The 13,288-nt window shown below is 35.8% G+C and overlaps 1 protein-coding gene across 2 annotated transcripts in view; it reads right to left on the reverse strand.

Moving 5' to 3' along the window:
• The window catches only part of LAMA2 (laminin subunit alpha 2), a gene marked incomplete at both ends in the record, with an annotated part of 514,626 nt that overhangs the window by 67,297 nt on the left and 434,041 nt on the right, over nt 1-13,288 (reverse strand). For both annotated transcript variants that reach the window (XM_084228925.1, XM_084228924.1), the window contains 2 exons: nt 1,140-1,322; nt 5,420-5,536. In XM_084228925.1, coding sequence (XP_084085051.1) covers nt 1,140-1,322; nt 5,420-5,536 — 300 coding nt within the window. The remainder of the gene's footprint in view (nt 1-1,139; nt 1,323-5,419; nt 5,537-13,288) is intronic.

Consider the following 13,288-nt stretch of genomic DNA (forward strand, 5'->3'; position numbering starts at 1 on the left):
AAACTGTAATTTTGGGGAGGAAATATTGTGATTTGATATGCATCTGAACCATTTATTCAGAAGGAATCTTTGAGCTAGATAGAGAAAGAAGCTATCTCTGGGCTTACATAAGAAAATTTTTTTAAATGATTAGATCTCCTTTCCTTCCTTAAATAAAGAATAAGTTCTGTTAGCTTTGAACTGCATGTTCTGAGTATCTGCGTTCTTTCTTACTCATGGAAGAACCATTTTGCAGTATCATTACCATTTGATTTGAGACTAGGGTGCTGAAAAATCAGGTTACACACACCAGTCAAACACACACCTGAACTATAGAGCAAATAAGGTCAATTTAATAGTGTTTTTGTTACTATACGCTACAAATATTCCGATACCCAACGAAAATGCTGATATTTAAAGAAGGCTAGATTCTTTGCAGTTCAAGTACAAAAAAATCATGCCTCTTCCTTGATGAGATCACACACTAAAATAATATTTTGCCACTTGATAGAATGGGAAAATATATAAAAGTCCTAGTGTTTATTGACTACTTTTAATAATTTAAATGATCATTATATGAAATTCTTCCACATTTCCTCAGTAAATCCTTATTAACTCAATGTAATTTAATGCAATATACAAAAGATGAGATGAATTGTGTTCTTTATTTTCCTGAAAATGATACCTAATTGCAATTTAAATAACATAACAATATTTTAAAATTTTAAGACATTTCAAGCTTACACCATTTTAATTCTGTGTCCTAACAGGCTTGCTAATAAACATGCTCCTTGGTCTCTATTTTCCATGGAATTTTATCAACTCTGAGGACATGATTTTCCAAATACAACTATATTTTCAATCACATTGAAGACTTAAAATGTATTTGGTATCTTTAAACCAAATGTTATGCAGGCTTTGCTAATTCCTAATTTCCTCTTTGTTGAACAACATTTGGATGAAAAGAACACTGGTGTGGAATTGGGAGACTTGGATTTTAGTTTTGCAACTGCAGGACACCCAATTGCTGAGCTCGGTCAATGAAACAAGGAGGGCAGACTGCATTAATGAGGGTCTCCTCCAGCTCAAACAGTTATGAGTTTAGGATCCTTTTATACTGTGAAGAAATAAATGACATAAAGTGAAAAAGGAGATCTTACTGTTCTTTGAAGGATCTTTTACCACAGCATTTGTTTGGGCTACGCTGTCTGCTAGTTGATGGTAATTTTTCTTCAGGCCATCAAGGTTCTGGTGGAGGTCTTTAATCTGAGCCAGTACATCTTTTGCTGTGTCATTGGCTTGTCTTGCTTTGTCCTTAACAGCTTGCAGTTTAGCAGCTGTGTCTGTCAACAGAAGAGGGTATGAAGAAGAAAACAAAAGGTCTGGAGTTAGTGGCTTAGTCCATGCTTGTCAAAGCAAGGCTGTGGCTGGCTGAGCTCAGGGACACACATACAAAGAGAAAGGTCAAATTCTGTCTCGTTTAGTTTTACCAAATGAAGAAAATGTTTTGGTAAATTAAATGTTCTCAGACACCTTTGCTACAAATACCTGATTAACTCTTTAAACAGCAGAATGATTATTCTAAGCATTCATTCTACGAATATACTGTGATTTCCTGCTGAATATGTTAAAGAGAAGTACTTACCCCATTGAGCCATATAGCATTATCCAAACTAAATTTAATAGTTTAGTCTGCACTTTCAGATGGGAAAAATCAAACTGTTTCAATTTTTCAAATAGGATAGACCATGTGTTTTTACTTTTATGTTTGTTTTCAGCATTGGGAATTTTCTATTTATGTCCTTATTGTTGAAGAAATGACACGAAAAGCTGGGAAGTTATTTAGGTTTTTTAATGTTATAGAGAATCATTAGGATTTTAATATTTCCTGTGTTATCTGAGTGCATGCATTTGTTTTATTGATCATAATTTGTATAAAGACTATATTTTATACATACGAGGGCTACTAATATGTATAGAATAGTAGTTAAGCCTATAGGCTCTGAAGTTCAACTATGGTTACAAATATCACAAGTGGCATTTTTTAAAATAATAATTTATTCTCTTAATTGTGGTTGCATTAGGAGTCTCCACTTTAGCTATCACCACTGCAGGGTATGCTCCACCAAGTCACCCACAGAACTTTTGTACTTGCTTCCCTCTTTTTTCTTACTTCCTTCCCCAGACCCCTTAGGATGCTTCAGTTCTACAGTCAGTTTCCAAGAGTAAGTTTTTAAGATTATCTTTCTCTGATTCTTAGTTTGTTTTCTCTATATTCCACATATTTGTGACACCATCCAGTATCTCATTCTGCCTTATTTCACTTAGCATTATCTCTATCTCTGTTGCTGCAAATTGCCTGATTTTATCTTTTTTGAATGCTGACTTATATTCTATTGTTTATATGTACCACATTGTCTTCATCCACTCTTCTGTTTGGGGGTATTTAGGTTGCTTCTATATCTTAGCTATTGTAAATAGTGTTGCAATAAACAGAGGAGTGCAGATTTTCTTTCAAATTAGTGTTTTGTGTTCTTTGGGTAGATACCTAGGAGTGGAATTGCTGGATCATATGGCAGATCAATCTTAAGTCTTTTGAGAAATCTCCACACTTCTTTCCACAGGGGTTGGACCAGTCTACATTTCCATCAGCAGTGTAAGAGGATTCCTTTTTCTCTACACCCTCACCAGCACTTGTTTTTGCTCATTTTGATGTGAGTCATTTTTAGTGGCTTGTGATAGTATCACATTGTGGTTTTGATTTACATATACCTAATGATAAGTGACAATGAGCACTTTTTCATGTGCCTACTGGCCATCTGCATCTCTTCTTTAGGGAAGTGACTATTTAGGTCCTCTGCCCATTTCTTGATTGGGTTATTTGTTTTCTCTTTGTTGAATTGTATGTGCTCATTGTAGATCTTTGCTATCAGTCCTTTGTTTGATATATGGTTTGCAAATATTTTCTCCCAATCTGTAGTGTCTCTTTGTTCTAGTTACATTCTCCTCCACAGTGAAAAAACTTTTTAGTTTGATGTAGTCCAATTTGTTAATACTCTCTTTTGTTTGTCTTGCTGCTGGAGATGGTTCTGTAAAGAGATCTCTGAAATGTATGTCATGGAGTATTTTCCTTATGTTTTCTTCAATGTATTTAATTGTTTCAGGTATAACATCCATTTTTTGATATAACACACATTATGAGTTGATTTTTGTGTACGGTGTGAGATAATGGTCTAGTGTCATTCTTTTGTATGTGGCATCCCAGTTTTTCCAACACCACTTATTGAAGAGGCTTTCTTTGTTTCAATGTGTATTCTTCACTCTTTTGTCATAGATTAAGTGGCCATATATGTGCGGGCTTATTTCCGGGTTCTCAATTCTATTCCATTGGCTTGCATGTTTGTTACAGTACCATGCTGTTTTAATTATAATTGCTTTATAATATAGTCTGAAGAATAGACTTGTAATACCACTATTTTTCTCCTTTTTTGTTAAGACAGCTTTGGCTATTCGAGGTCTTTTGTTTTTCCATATGAATTTCAGTAATGTTTGTTCCATTTCTTTGAAGAATGTCATTGAAATTTTTATTGAGATTGAATATAGATATATAGATGTATATATTGATATATATTAATATGTAGGTTGAATATAGATATACGGATCTATATATATAGATTGCTTTGGGTAGGTTGGACATTTTGACAATGTTGATTCTTCCTATCTATGAGCAGGGAACAGTTTTCCATTTCTTTTTGTCTTCTATTTCCCTTAACAATGTCAGTTTTCTTTGTATGATGTACAATAATTTTATTTCACCTCTTTTGTTAGGTTAATTCCTAGGTATTCAAATATTTTGGGTGTTATTGTAATTGGATTTTTTTTTTAAATTTCCTCTTCTTCCAGTTCACTGTTTGCATATAGGAAGGCAATTGATTTTTGTGTATTGATTTTGTAACTTGCCAATTTGCTGAACTGGTTTCTTGTTTTGATTAATTTTTCCATGGAGTCTTTTGGGTACTCAATATAACAATAAGTTTTATCTTAATTTTCTGTCTTTCTCTTATCTGATTATTCTACCTAATATAGCTGGTACTATGTTGAATAGTAGTGGTGAGAGTGGGCATCCTTGTCATGTGCCTGATCTTATTTCAAAAGCTTTTCATTTATCCAGTTTTCAAGAGTTTTCATCATAAATCAATGTCTAATGATAAGATCATGCAGTTTTAACCTCTTTTTTGTTGATGTGGTGAATTTCTTTGATTGACTTTTGGATGTTGAACCATCCCTGTGCCTCTGCTATAAATTCCACTTGGTCTTCACGTATGATCTTTTTAATGCATTTTTGGATTCAGTTTACTAAGATTTTATTGAGGGTTTTTGCATCAGTATTCATTATGATACTGGTCTGTAGCTTTCTTTTATTGTGTATCTTTTGTTTGGTTTTCGTAGTGGAGTAATGTTGGTATCATAGAATGTGCCTGGAACTATTCCTTCTTCAATTTTTCAGGATGTGTTTGAGAGGATAGTTATTAGCTCATCTTTGATAGTTCGGTAGAATTTATTTGTGGGGTCATTTAGTCCTGGGCTTTGATTTTTTTGGGAGAGTTTTGATTACTGTTTCAATTTCCTTGCTTATGATTGTTCTGATCAGGATTTCTATTTCTTTCCTATTCTGTTTCAGATGGTTATATAATTCTAGGAATTTATCCATATCTTCTAGATTGTTAAATTTGTTAGCAGATAAATGTTTAGAGTAATCTTTAATTATCCTATGAATTTCTGCTGTGTTGGTTGTAATTTGTCCTCTTTCATTATTGATCCTATTTTATTTGAGTTTTCTTCCCTTTTTTCTTGTGAGTGTGTGAGACATTTTATTCAAATCCCACTTTTTGTAATGGTCCTAGGTAACGTGTCTCAGTAAATAGGGATAAACATGCTACTCCCCTTGCAAGAAGATCACACAGGAATGTTTCAATTGTAAATATTTTTGAGAGCTGCAACATTTATGGACCTGAACTTACCCAAGAAATGTGTTAAAACTCAGTAGACTCTCACCTATTATTGTAAGCACTGTAATAAACTGCAACTTTGTGGTAGTACATCAACATTTAAGAGAAAAGTGTCTGTCTGATTTTATTCTTTTCCACTAAGATAAGATTTCCTGGGCTGAAACATGGAATAACAATATAATAAAATGACTATATTTTCCTTTATGTAATATATTCCTAAGGACATTTTCTAAGATAACAAATGATAAGAAATATCAGAGTGTAAAATACAGTCTAGTTTCTCAGGTGCACAAAGAAGAATTCATAAGTAAGAAAACCAGTAAATATCCTGACAGCAGTACAGGTGTAATTTTAGAAAAAATGATAGAAGAAATAATATTTTTTAAAAGTTCAAGTCAACTGACACAGTTTATAGCATCATAAATGCTTACCATTCGGAATGGCTGATAACTTTCCCAAAGTGTCATTCAAAGCCCTCAAGAGAGCCCCATTTCTAGCATCAGCGTTTTCTAATCTGGTTGTCAAGCCATTCAGGTGGTCATCATTTTCTGTGAACAGAAAATGAAAAAGGATGAAACAATTTAAATCAACTCTGAGTTTATACCAGCAATTTGAAGTTACTTTAAAATTAATAAAAAGTAAGAAAGGGGATTTAATTTTCCTATAAATGTATTTCAGATTATAATAAGATATATATTTATATGACCACAAAACACTTCAGTATGTGCAACAATTGTACATTTTTCTTGGTTTTTGATCTATAGCTGATTTAATTTAATGGTTTTCTTTGGAGAAAAAACTTCAAAAGAATCAGTCTTTTATTGCATTTGTGATAATGCCCTCTTGTTATCACTCCCACTAATGTCACTCATTAAATAATTTATTATTGAAGTGGATTGTTAGATAAACTTTTTAAAGTCTTAGATATAATTTTTAAAAATATTAATTTTATTTATTTATGCATACAAGAACTGGGGTCTAGGCTAGAGGTGTGGGGGTGGGTTGGGTGAGAGGATTCACCAGAGACAGAGTGAGGAAGAGAACAGGTGGATCTACTGAAATACACTGCTGAGGGAAGCAGCGGGAGAGGCAGGAGAGGTTTGCTGTGCCATATGGGTTAGATCCCTGGCTGGGGATCAAACTCAGGGCACAGTGGCTGGCAATACTTGATAGCACTGAGACTTCAATCACTGCGCCACCAGGGAGGCCTGAATAGATATCATTTTTAAGCAGTATCCCCAAAATTTCATAAACATCATTTATAAATATTTGAAACAAAATCAAAGGAATAGAACAATAACTTCTGAAATATTTCTGTCAAAATGTCATTTTTTATAAATGAAAGAATATTTTATATACTGTTTACTTAAATAATTAGGTTTTATACAGGTTTTTACTTGCTACTTTAGTTGATCTAATTATCATTAAAATATGTCATTTAGTAGTGATAATATAACAAATGTAAGTATTCCAGCTTTTTTCTGCTAGTTTTTAATGTACAAAATTTAGGTTAATTTGTATAGTGGATATAAAACACTATATGCCCATTTCAGTTACTAAGTTATATTATTTTCAATTTTAGGCCCTCAGACTATGTTTTACAAGTAAACAGATTTTCTTTTTTTTGTCAATCACAATTATCTACCTTTTAATTTTTCTATTATTTTCACTGTGCTAATATAAAAACCTTTGGATATTATTGTGAAATAAAGCTAGTGTGATTATCACTATGACGCTTATATAAATTATTTGAGAATAATTGAAGGGATGCTTTTTTGTCAACCTGAAGAATGTTACTGCTGTCCCTCAAGTTCCAAAGCAGTACATTTGATGGTCCACTTTCAGAACTAGAAAATCAACATGTGAGTATTCTAACCCCATTCTTATTTATATGTTCCAGAAATTTGATTCCAATCTTTTCTTAATTTATCCTTTCTTACACTTTGATTTTTTTTTTTTTTTAATGAAGTAGTTCTGGAATTTCTCAAACCAAGACAAAACACTAGGATTGCAGCTATGACCATGAAAACATTATATAACTATTGCATGAAAACTTAGAAAATTAATCATTTTAAGGCTGATTGTAAATGAAAAGATATATGAGGCTATAACCGACTTTGAAGGAAAAATGGAAGCAAATGGTCTAGTTTGAATTATGATATGGCTAAAGAAACAGAATTGTTAATAGCTAAAAGAAAATTCAACCAATTCTTTAATTTTAATTTTTGGAGACTAAGCCAAGAGTACATTCTATAATCCAAGTCACATTTTGCAAGAATTCCTTTTCACTCAAATCACTTTACTATAATTTATCCACTTGTAAATTAATTTTTCTTCTTATTACTGAGATTTCTAAAGAATCTGCCCCCAAGTCAACCCCATGATCCAGTGCACCTGTGAAGAAGGTGGAACAGCTGTACAAGGAAGAATCTGGGCGAAAACCACGAACTGTGTTCCTGTCAATTGGTTTGATGAGGTGGCTACACCCAGTCATTACTTCTTATACATCCGGTCCTCTTACAGTATGTTATTCCTGTTCCCTAGTGTGTTTTTATGATGTATCCTATCTCTGATTGCTCCTTTTGCAGGTACCTGTAGACCAGAGTGATCACACATGAAACCTCGGGGATCAACTGATCAAGCCCTTGTTTATAGGGAAGCATTTTACTTAGAAACCTCAACCTGATCCCAAAGTGCTAAATTAGATTTTGTTCAGTGTGGCCATCGTGTTTGTCAGGCCCTCCATAAGTCATCTGGGGGGGGTCTCCCTGGTGGCCTAGGGGATAAGTCTCAGTGCTATCACACTATGGCCTGAGTTTCATCGCAGGCCAGGGAGCTAACCTACATATGGTGCAGCAGACCTCTCCTGTCTCACCCACTGCTCCCCTTAGCAGTGTCTTTCAATAAATCCACCTGTTCTGTTCCCTACTCTGTCTCTGGTGAATCTTTTCACTCCCTGTACCTCTGGCCTACACCCCCATTCTTCTACACATAAATACATAAACAAATAAATAAATCTAAAAAAAAAAAAGTCAGCTGAACTGAATATGCTCTTCCAATCCAGGGTGTAGTAGAGCCTCAGGAAAGGAGGGACAGTGAACTTGTCTGGTAGCAGGTTGTCCCAAGACATGATATCAGATTAGAGGGGAGTCCCTTGTTCAGTCAGTGGATGAGCAGCTAAACCCACCAGATATGAAACCCCACAGATGATTCCTCTAGGAAAAGCTCTAACTAAAGCCTAACTATGGGCCTGCAGGCTTGTGTTGCTTGGCCAGCAAGATATCCTACAAGAAATTGAATTTGCATCCCTTTTAAGCAACACAACTGTTCTCTGGTTCCAATGGTTCCTGCTTTTGCGCAGTTGTCACTATAATGTCACTTCTTTTTGACTCCTGAGCCAAATACAACCTGGTTTTATTTTTGAAATTTTCTCTTCTCATGCCCTAAAAAAAGTAACTAAAATTCTGAATGAGTAATCAGAAAAAGATTACTTTGATCCCAGACTCTAGTAGGCCTGAAATCTAGGCTTCACTACATCCATTTAATCCAAAAATGCTTTTGAGGGCCTCCCCGGTGGCCCAGCAGTTGAGCGCTGGGTTGCAAAGCTGCCCGCAGCCTCTACAGTGCTGGTTCTATCCCCAGCTGCTCCCCGGCCACCGGAGGAGGATCCCACATGGCGCACAGACCTCTCCTGCCGCCTGCTGCTCCCCTCAGCAGTGTGTTTCGTCAGTCGGCCTGCTCTGTTCCCTGCTCTGGCTCTGGTGAATTCTCTCACCCTCCCGTGCTTCTGACTGTACCCAGTGCTTGTATAAATAAATAAATATATAAATCTTTAAAAAAAATTGCTTTTGCCAGTGAAGTGTATTTTTTTAAAATAAATTTTATTTTTATATTCCCCTTACAATTGCAATCCCCTTATTTTGACCGCAATCCCTCCCCTCCCCACCCCCCACCACCCATAGAGTGTCTCTGGTTCATAGTTGTTTGTTGATTTTGATTTTCTGAAGTGTATTTTTTTTAAAGCTTTCACACACTCATCTATGGAAAGGCTGATTCTGGCAATTGGTAGGATATAAATTCAAAGGTAGTGTATTTTTAATAATAAAACAATATTTTAGAAGAAATTTATCTCTTGCATCATACTTTGGTTTAATAGCACCACACTATTCCTGTTTATTATCTTTTTCTTTCTTTTTTTTTTGTTTATAGAGGCATGTTTTTATTTATTTATTCATTTTATTTGTTTGTTTACTTATGCAAGCACTGGGTACAGTCATAAGCGCGGGAGGGTGAGAGAATTCACCAGAGCCAGAACTGGGAGCAGAGCAGGCAGAAGGACCAAAGGACACTGCTGAGGGGAGCAGCGGGCGGCAGGAGAGGTCTGCGCGCCATGTGGGACCCTCCTCCGGTGGCCGGGGAGCAGCCGGGGATCGAACCGGCGCCGCAGAGGCCGCGGGCAGCTTCGCAACCCAGCGCTCAACCGCTGCGCTACCGGGGAGGCCCTTATTATCTTTTTCTAACCTAAAATAATAATATAGACTCTTTACAGGTTAGTGATTGCAAGTGTACAACATTCACTATCTCATAACCTGTATGATACATTTATTAGGATTAAATGACTGAATGTTTAGAGGATCACAGAAAAGAAGGAAAGTATCAATTAATTGCTCAATTAATGTTTGGAATATATTTGGTATTGTTCTGTGTGTTAGCACCCCATGTCATGCAATAAGTACATTGATTTGATATTCTTGGGAACAGATTTTTTAATTTCATATGTTTTATCTATTTTACAGAGATGTTATCTATTTGTTCCCAAGTTATTAAACAATTTTGCTTACATTGGGAAAAGACAAAGATTAGGATAAATTAAGAAATATATAAAACTGAACTACTCCACATAATGGTAAGGTATATAGTCATAAATATTAGTGTTCTCAGACTTCTAATATGCAATTATTACAGCATTTCTCCCCCTATACATATTCTACGTGTTTGTTCAACTGGCTAGTTATCTCTCACCCATCTGCACACTAGCATCAATTCACCTGGTGGTATTAATTTATCCTCTTGATCATCAATTTACACCAAGCCTCATAACCATCAATAAAATAATTTTATCTCCATTTAGTCAGCATAATGTAGACTGGCTTCAAATTGCAAACTTGAATAAAAGCAAATATACTTTTAACAAATGTATATTCAAAAATTAAAAAGCAAAACAAATTGCTCCTGGCAAGTTCAGACTCCCTCAAGGCAAGGGCAACATAAAAATGGCAGGGAACAGCACTAAGTCATTCATGACTAAGGCGCACTCGCTCACGGGGTTGTACTGAATTGAACCAAGTAACAAATTAGAAATATGGAGGGTATACTGGCCTCACCATTTTTATTCCTTCTAACTCCAGGCACCACAGAGAGAGAAATGACTAAATCTCTGTTTTAATAGCTGCTGTCAAGAGTTTTGCTCTGTAGGGCCTATTTCAGCAGTTCCTGATGGTAATATATGGCATATCCCTGATTAACAGCCATTTTATAACTTGTGTAATTGGCCACAAATCAGGGGGCTGTCATAATGTAGCAAGAAAACATTCCCATCTCTGTCAGAGCTTGGCTTAGTTTTTTGGAGGAATTATTACTTGAGTAGTTTGTGGGTTTTCATTACTTTAAATAATGTACTACCTGAAGTACAAAAAGAGACATTTAAATTAATGAACATTATTGTTTCTTAACACTTTCTACCATGCCTATCTTTAGATTTCTTTTTCTCTTGGAAAAAGAAACCTCCCTAAAATGGAATTCTTTCTTCATTTTTATAATACTGGTGTTTGTGGGGAAACAGAAGCCAGGGCAGGGCTGGGAGTTGGATGGAGGAAGTGAGACATTCCACTCAGGTGTGAAATTTAAAGGGGCACCAAAAAGCTCAGTAATTGAGATAAATACAGTTTAATTCATCTTTTAAAAAATCAAAATTAAATTAAAAGATGAATGTACAAAATATTAAAATTTAAATGAATAAAAACAGGATCTGACTATGTACTTGAACAGTTCACTTCCTTACCATACTCTAGTCTCAGCTCTGGGTAAAGGTATCCGGTAGGAAAGAGTGAACACAAAGTAATGACATCAACTCAACTGTCCAATAGGTAAACCAATTTGACTCTGTGTTATTATCAAAGTGATCTTTATCATAGAATTATGTGTATAGGGAGACTTATTTCACCTGTGATACACAGCCCAAGGCATTTTACTGTCAAGTGCCATTTTTAATGGAGTCAGAACTTGTAAATTCATATCAGCCTTTTATATGAGGTGAAAGACTATTAAAGCATGATAAATATAAATGATTATAAAACCTCTTCTCTTTCTAAACTTAGTGAAGTCCAACATTGTTTGCTTAGTGAAAAAAGACATTTCCTAATTTGTGTCAGTCACTATTATATACAGTAGAAAAAGAAAGTGAAAATGAAGATCTTGTGTATAACCTCAAGGAGACAGAACGTAAGGTCACAGTTGCAGTGGTTTGACTTGTCCCTGAGGAAGGTTTGCACAGAGAAAGGGCATGTAACTCAGACAGAGTGTTAGGTTTCCTAGAGAAGATGACAACTTGCTTAAATCTTGAAGGTTTGGTAGGTGGTAGATGAAAAAGAAGGAAGGATTGCAAAACGTCCCTAAGAAAAGGAATAGCCTTGTGGAACTGGAGGCTTGGAACACAAGCATGTTTTGGAGTGACCATAAATATTTCAGTAAGGGTGCAAGTGTGGAAGCCAGGCAGAAGATGGTAAGGAATTAAAATGGAGAAAGAAGCAGGAGGCAATTTAAATGAGAAACAGTAAATATTTAGATGAAATAAATATAATGGCTTATCAAGAGAGCTGCTATATTGATTTTTTTGTCACCACCACAATCCTTTATATCCCTTTCAAATTCTCTTTCTTTTCCCTCTCTCTTAATCTCAGGAACGTCACTTCATTTCTTAATATTCACTAGTTGGCTTTTTTTTTTTTAAGATTTATTTATTTATTTATACAAGCACTGGGTACAGTCAGAAGCACGGGAGGGTGAGAGAATTCACCAGAGCCAGAGGGGAGAGAAGAGCAGGGAGACTGACGGAAGTACACTGCTGAGGGGAATAGCGGGTGTGGCAGGAGAGGTCTGTCGTACCATGTGGGACCCTCGCCTGGCGGCCGGGGATTGAACCGGCACTGCAGAGGCTGCGTGCAGCTTTGCAACCCAGTGCTCAACTGCTGCGCCACCGGGGAGGCCCAATATTCACTAGTTTTTATAAAAATTTTATTTTGACAAAGTTTTCACTATATAAATGTCCAATATTTGTCTTTGTCATTTTGACTTGCTTTATTACACACATTCGCCTCAAACACCTGACATTTTACTGTAAATGATACTGTCTTTCCTTATGGTTGTAGCGTATAGGTATATCATATCTTTTTATTTTTTGGTTTATCAAAGTTAATCTTTTATTTTAAAAAAATTTTATTGATATATATTTTACATCATTTTTCATTTTTAAACAATGTTTGCTTTTTTCCTCCCCCACAGCAGGTGTAGTCCCCATAGAATTTCCTTCACCAATTCACCCATGCACCATCTTTATAGTTCCCTGTGTATCACATCTTCTTGAGCTAATCTTTTATAGCCAGGCGTTTGGGTTGTCCCCATGTCCTAGCTATTGTAAACAGCATTGCAATACATGGTAGAGCATTTAGTTTTTGAGTTTGGATGCTCACATTCTTTGGATAGATACTTAAGGGTGGAATTGCTAAGTGATATGGTATTTACTCATTCAATTTTTGTTTTTTTAAGATTTATTTTTATTTATGTATACAAGAACTGGGTACAGGCCAGAAGTGTGGAGGGTGGGAGGATTCACCAGACAGAGTGGGGAACAGAACAGGCAGATCTACTGAAATACACTGCTGAGGGGCGCAGCAGGCGAGACAGGAGAGGTCTGCTGAGCCATGTGGGTAGTTCCCTGGCTGGGGATCGAACTCATCCTGCAGTGGCTATATGTTGCATCTTAACCGCTTGCGCCACCAGGGAGGCCCACCTCATTTAATTTTTAAGGTAATTTCAGATAGCTTTCCATAATGGCTGCACTAGTTTATATTTCCAAAAACAGTGTGGCAGGGTTTTTCTTTCTCTATATACTCTCCAGCATTTGTTGCTGAGGATTTTTTAACATGTGCCATTTTCATGGGTGTGAGATGATATCTTGCTGTGGTTTTGGCTTGCATCTCTCTTATTGGGAGTGATGATGAACATTTTTCTATGCATCTATT

This window comes from Talpa europaea (genome assembly GCF_964194135.1).
Source record: "Talpa europaea genome assembly, chromosome: 2".
Lineage (NCBI taxonomy): Eukaryota > Metazoa > Chordata > Mammalia > Eulipotyphla > Talpidae > Talpa > Talpa europaea.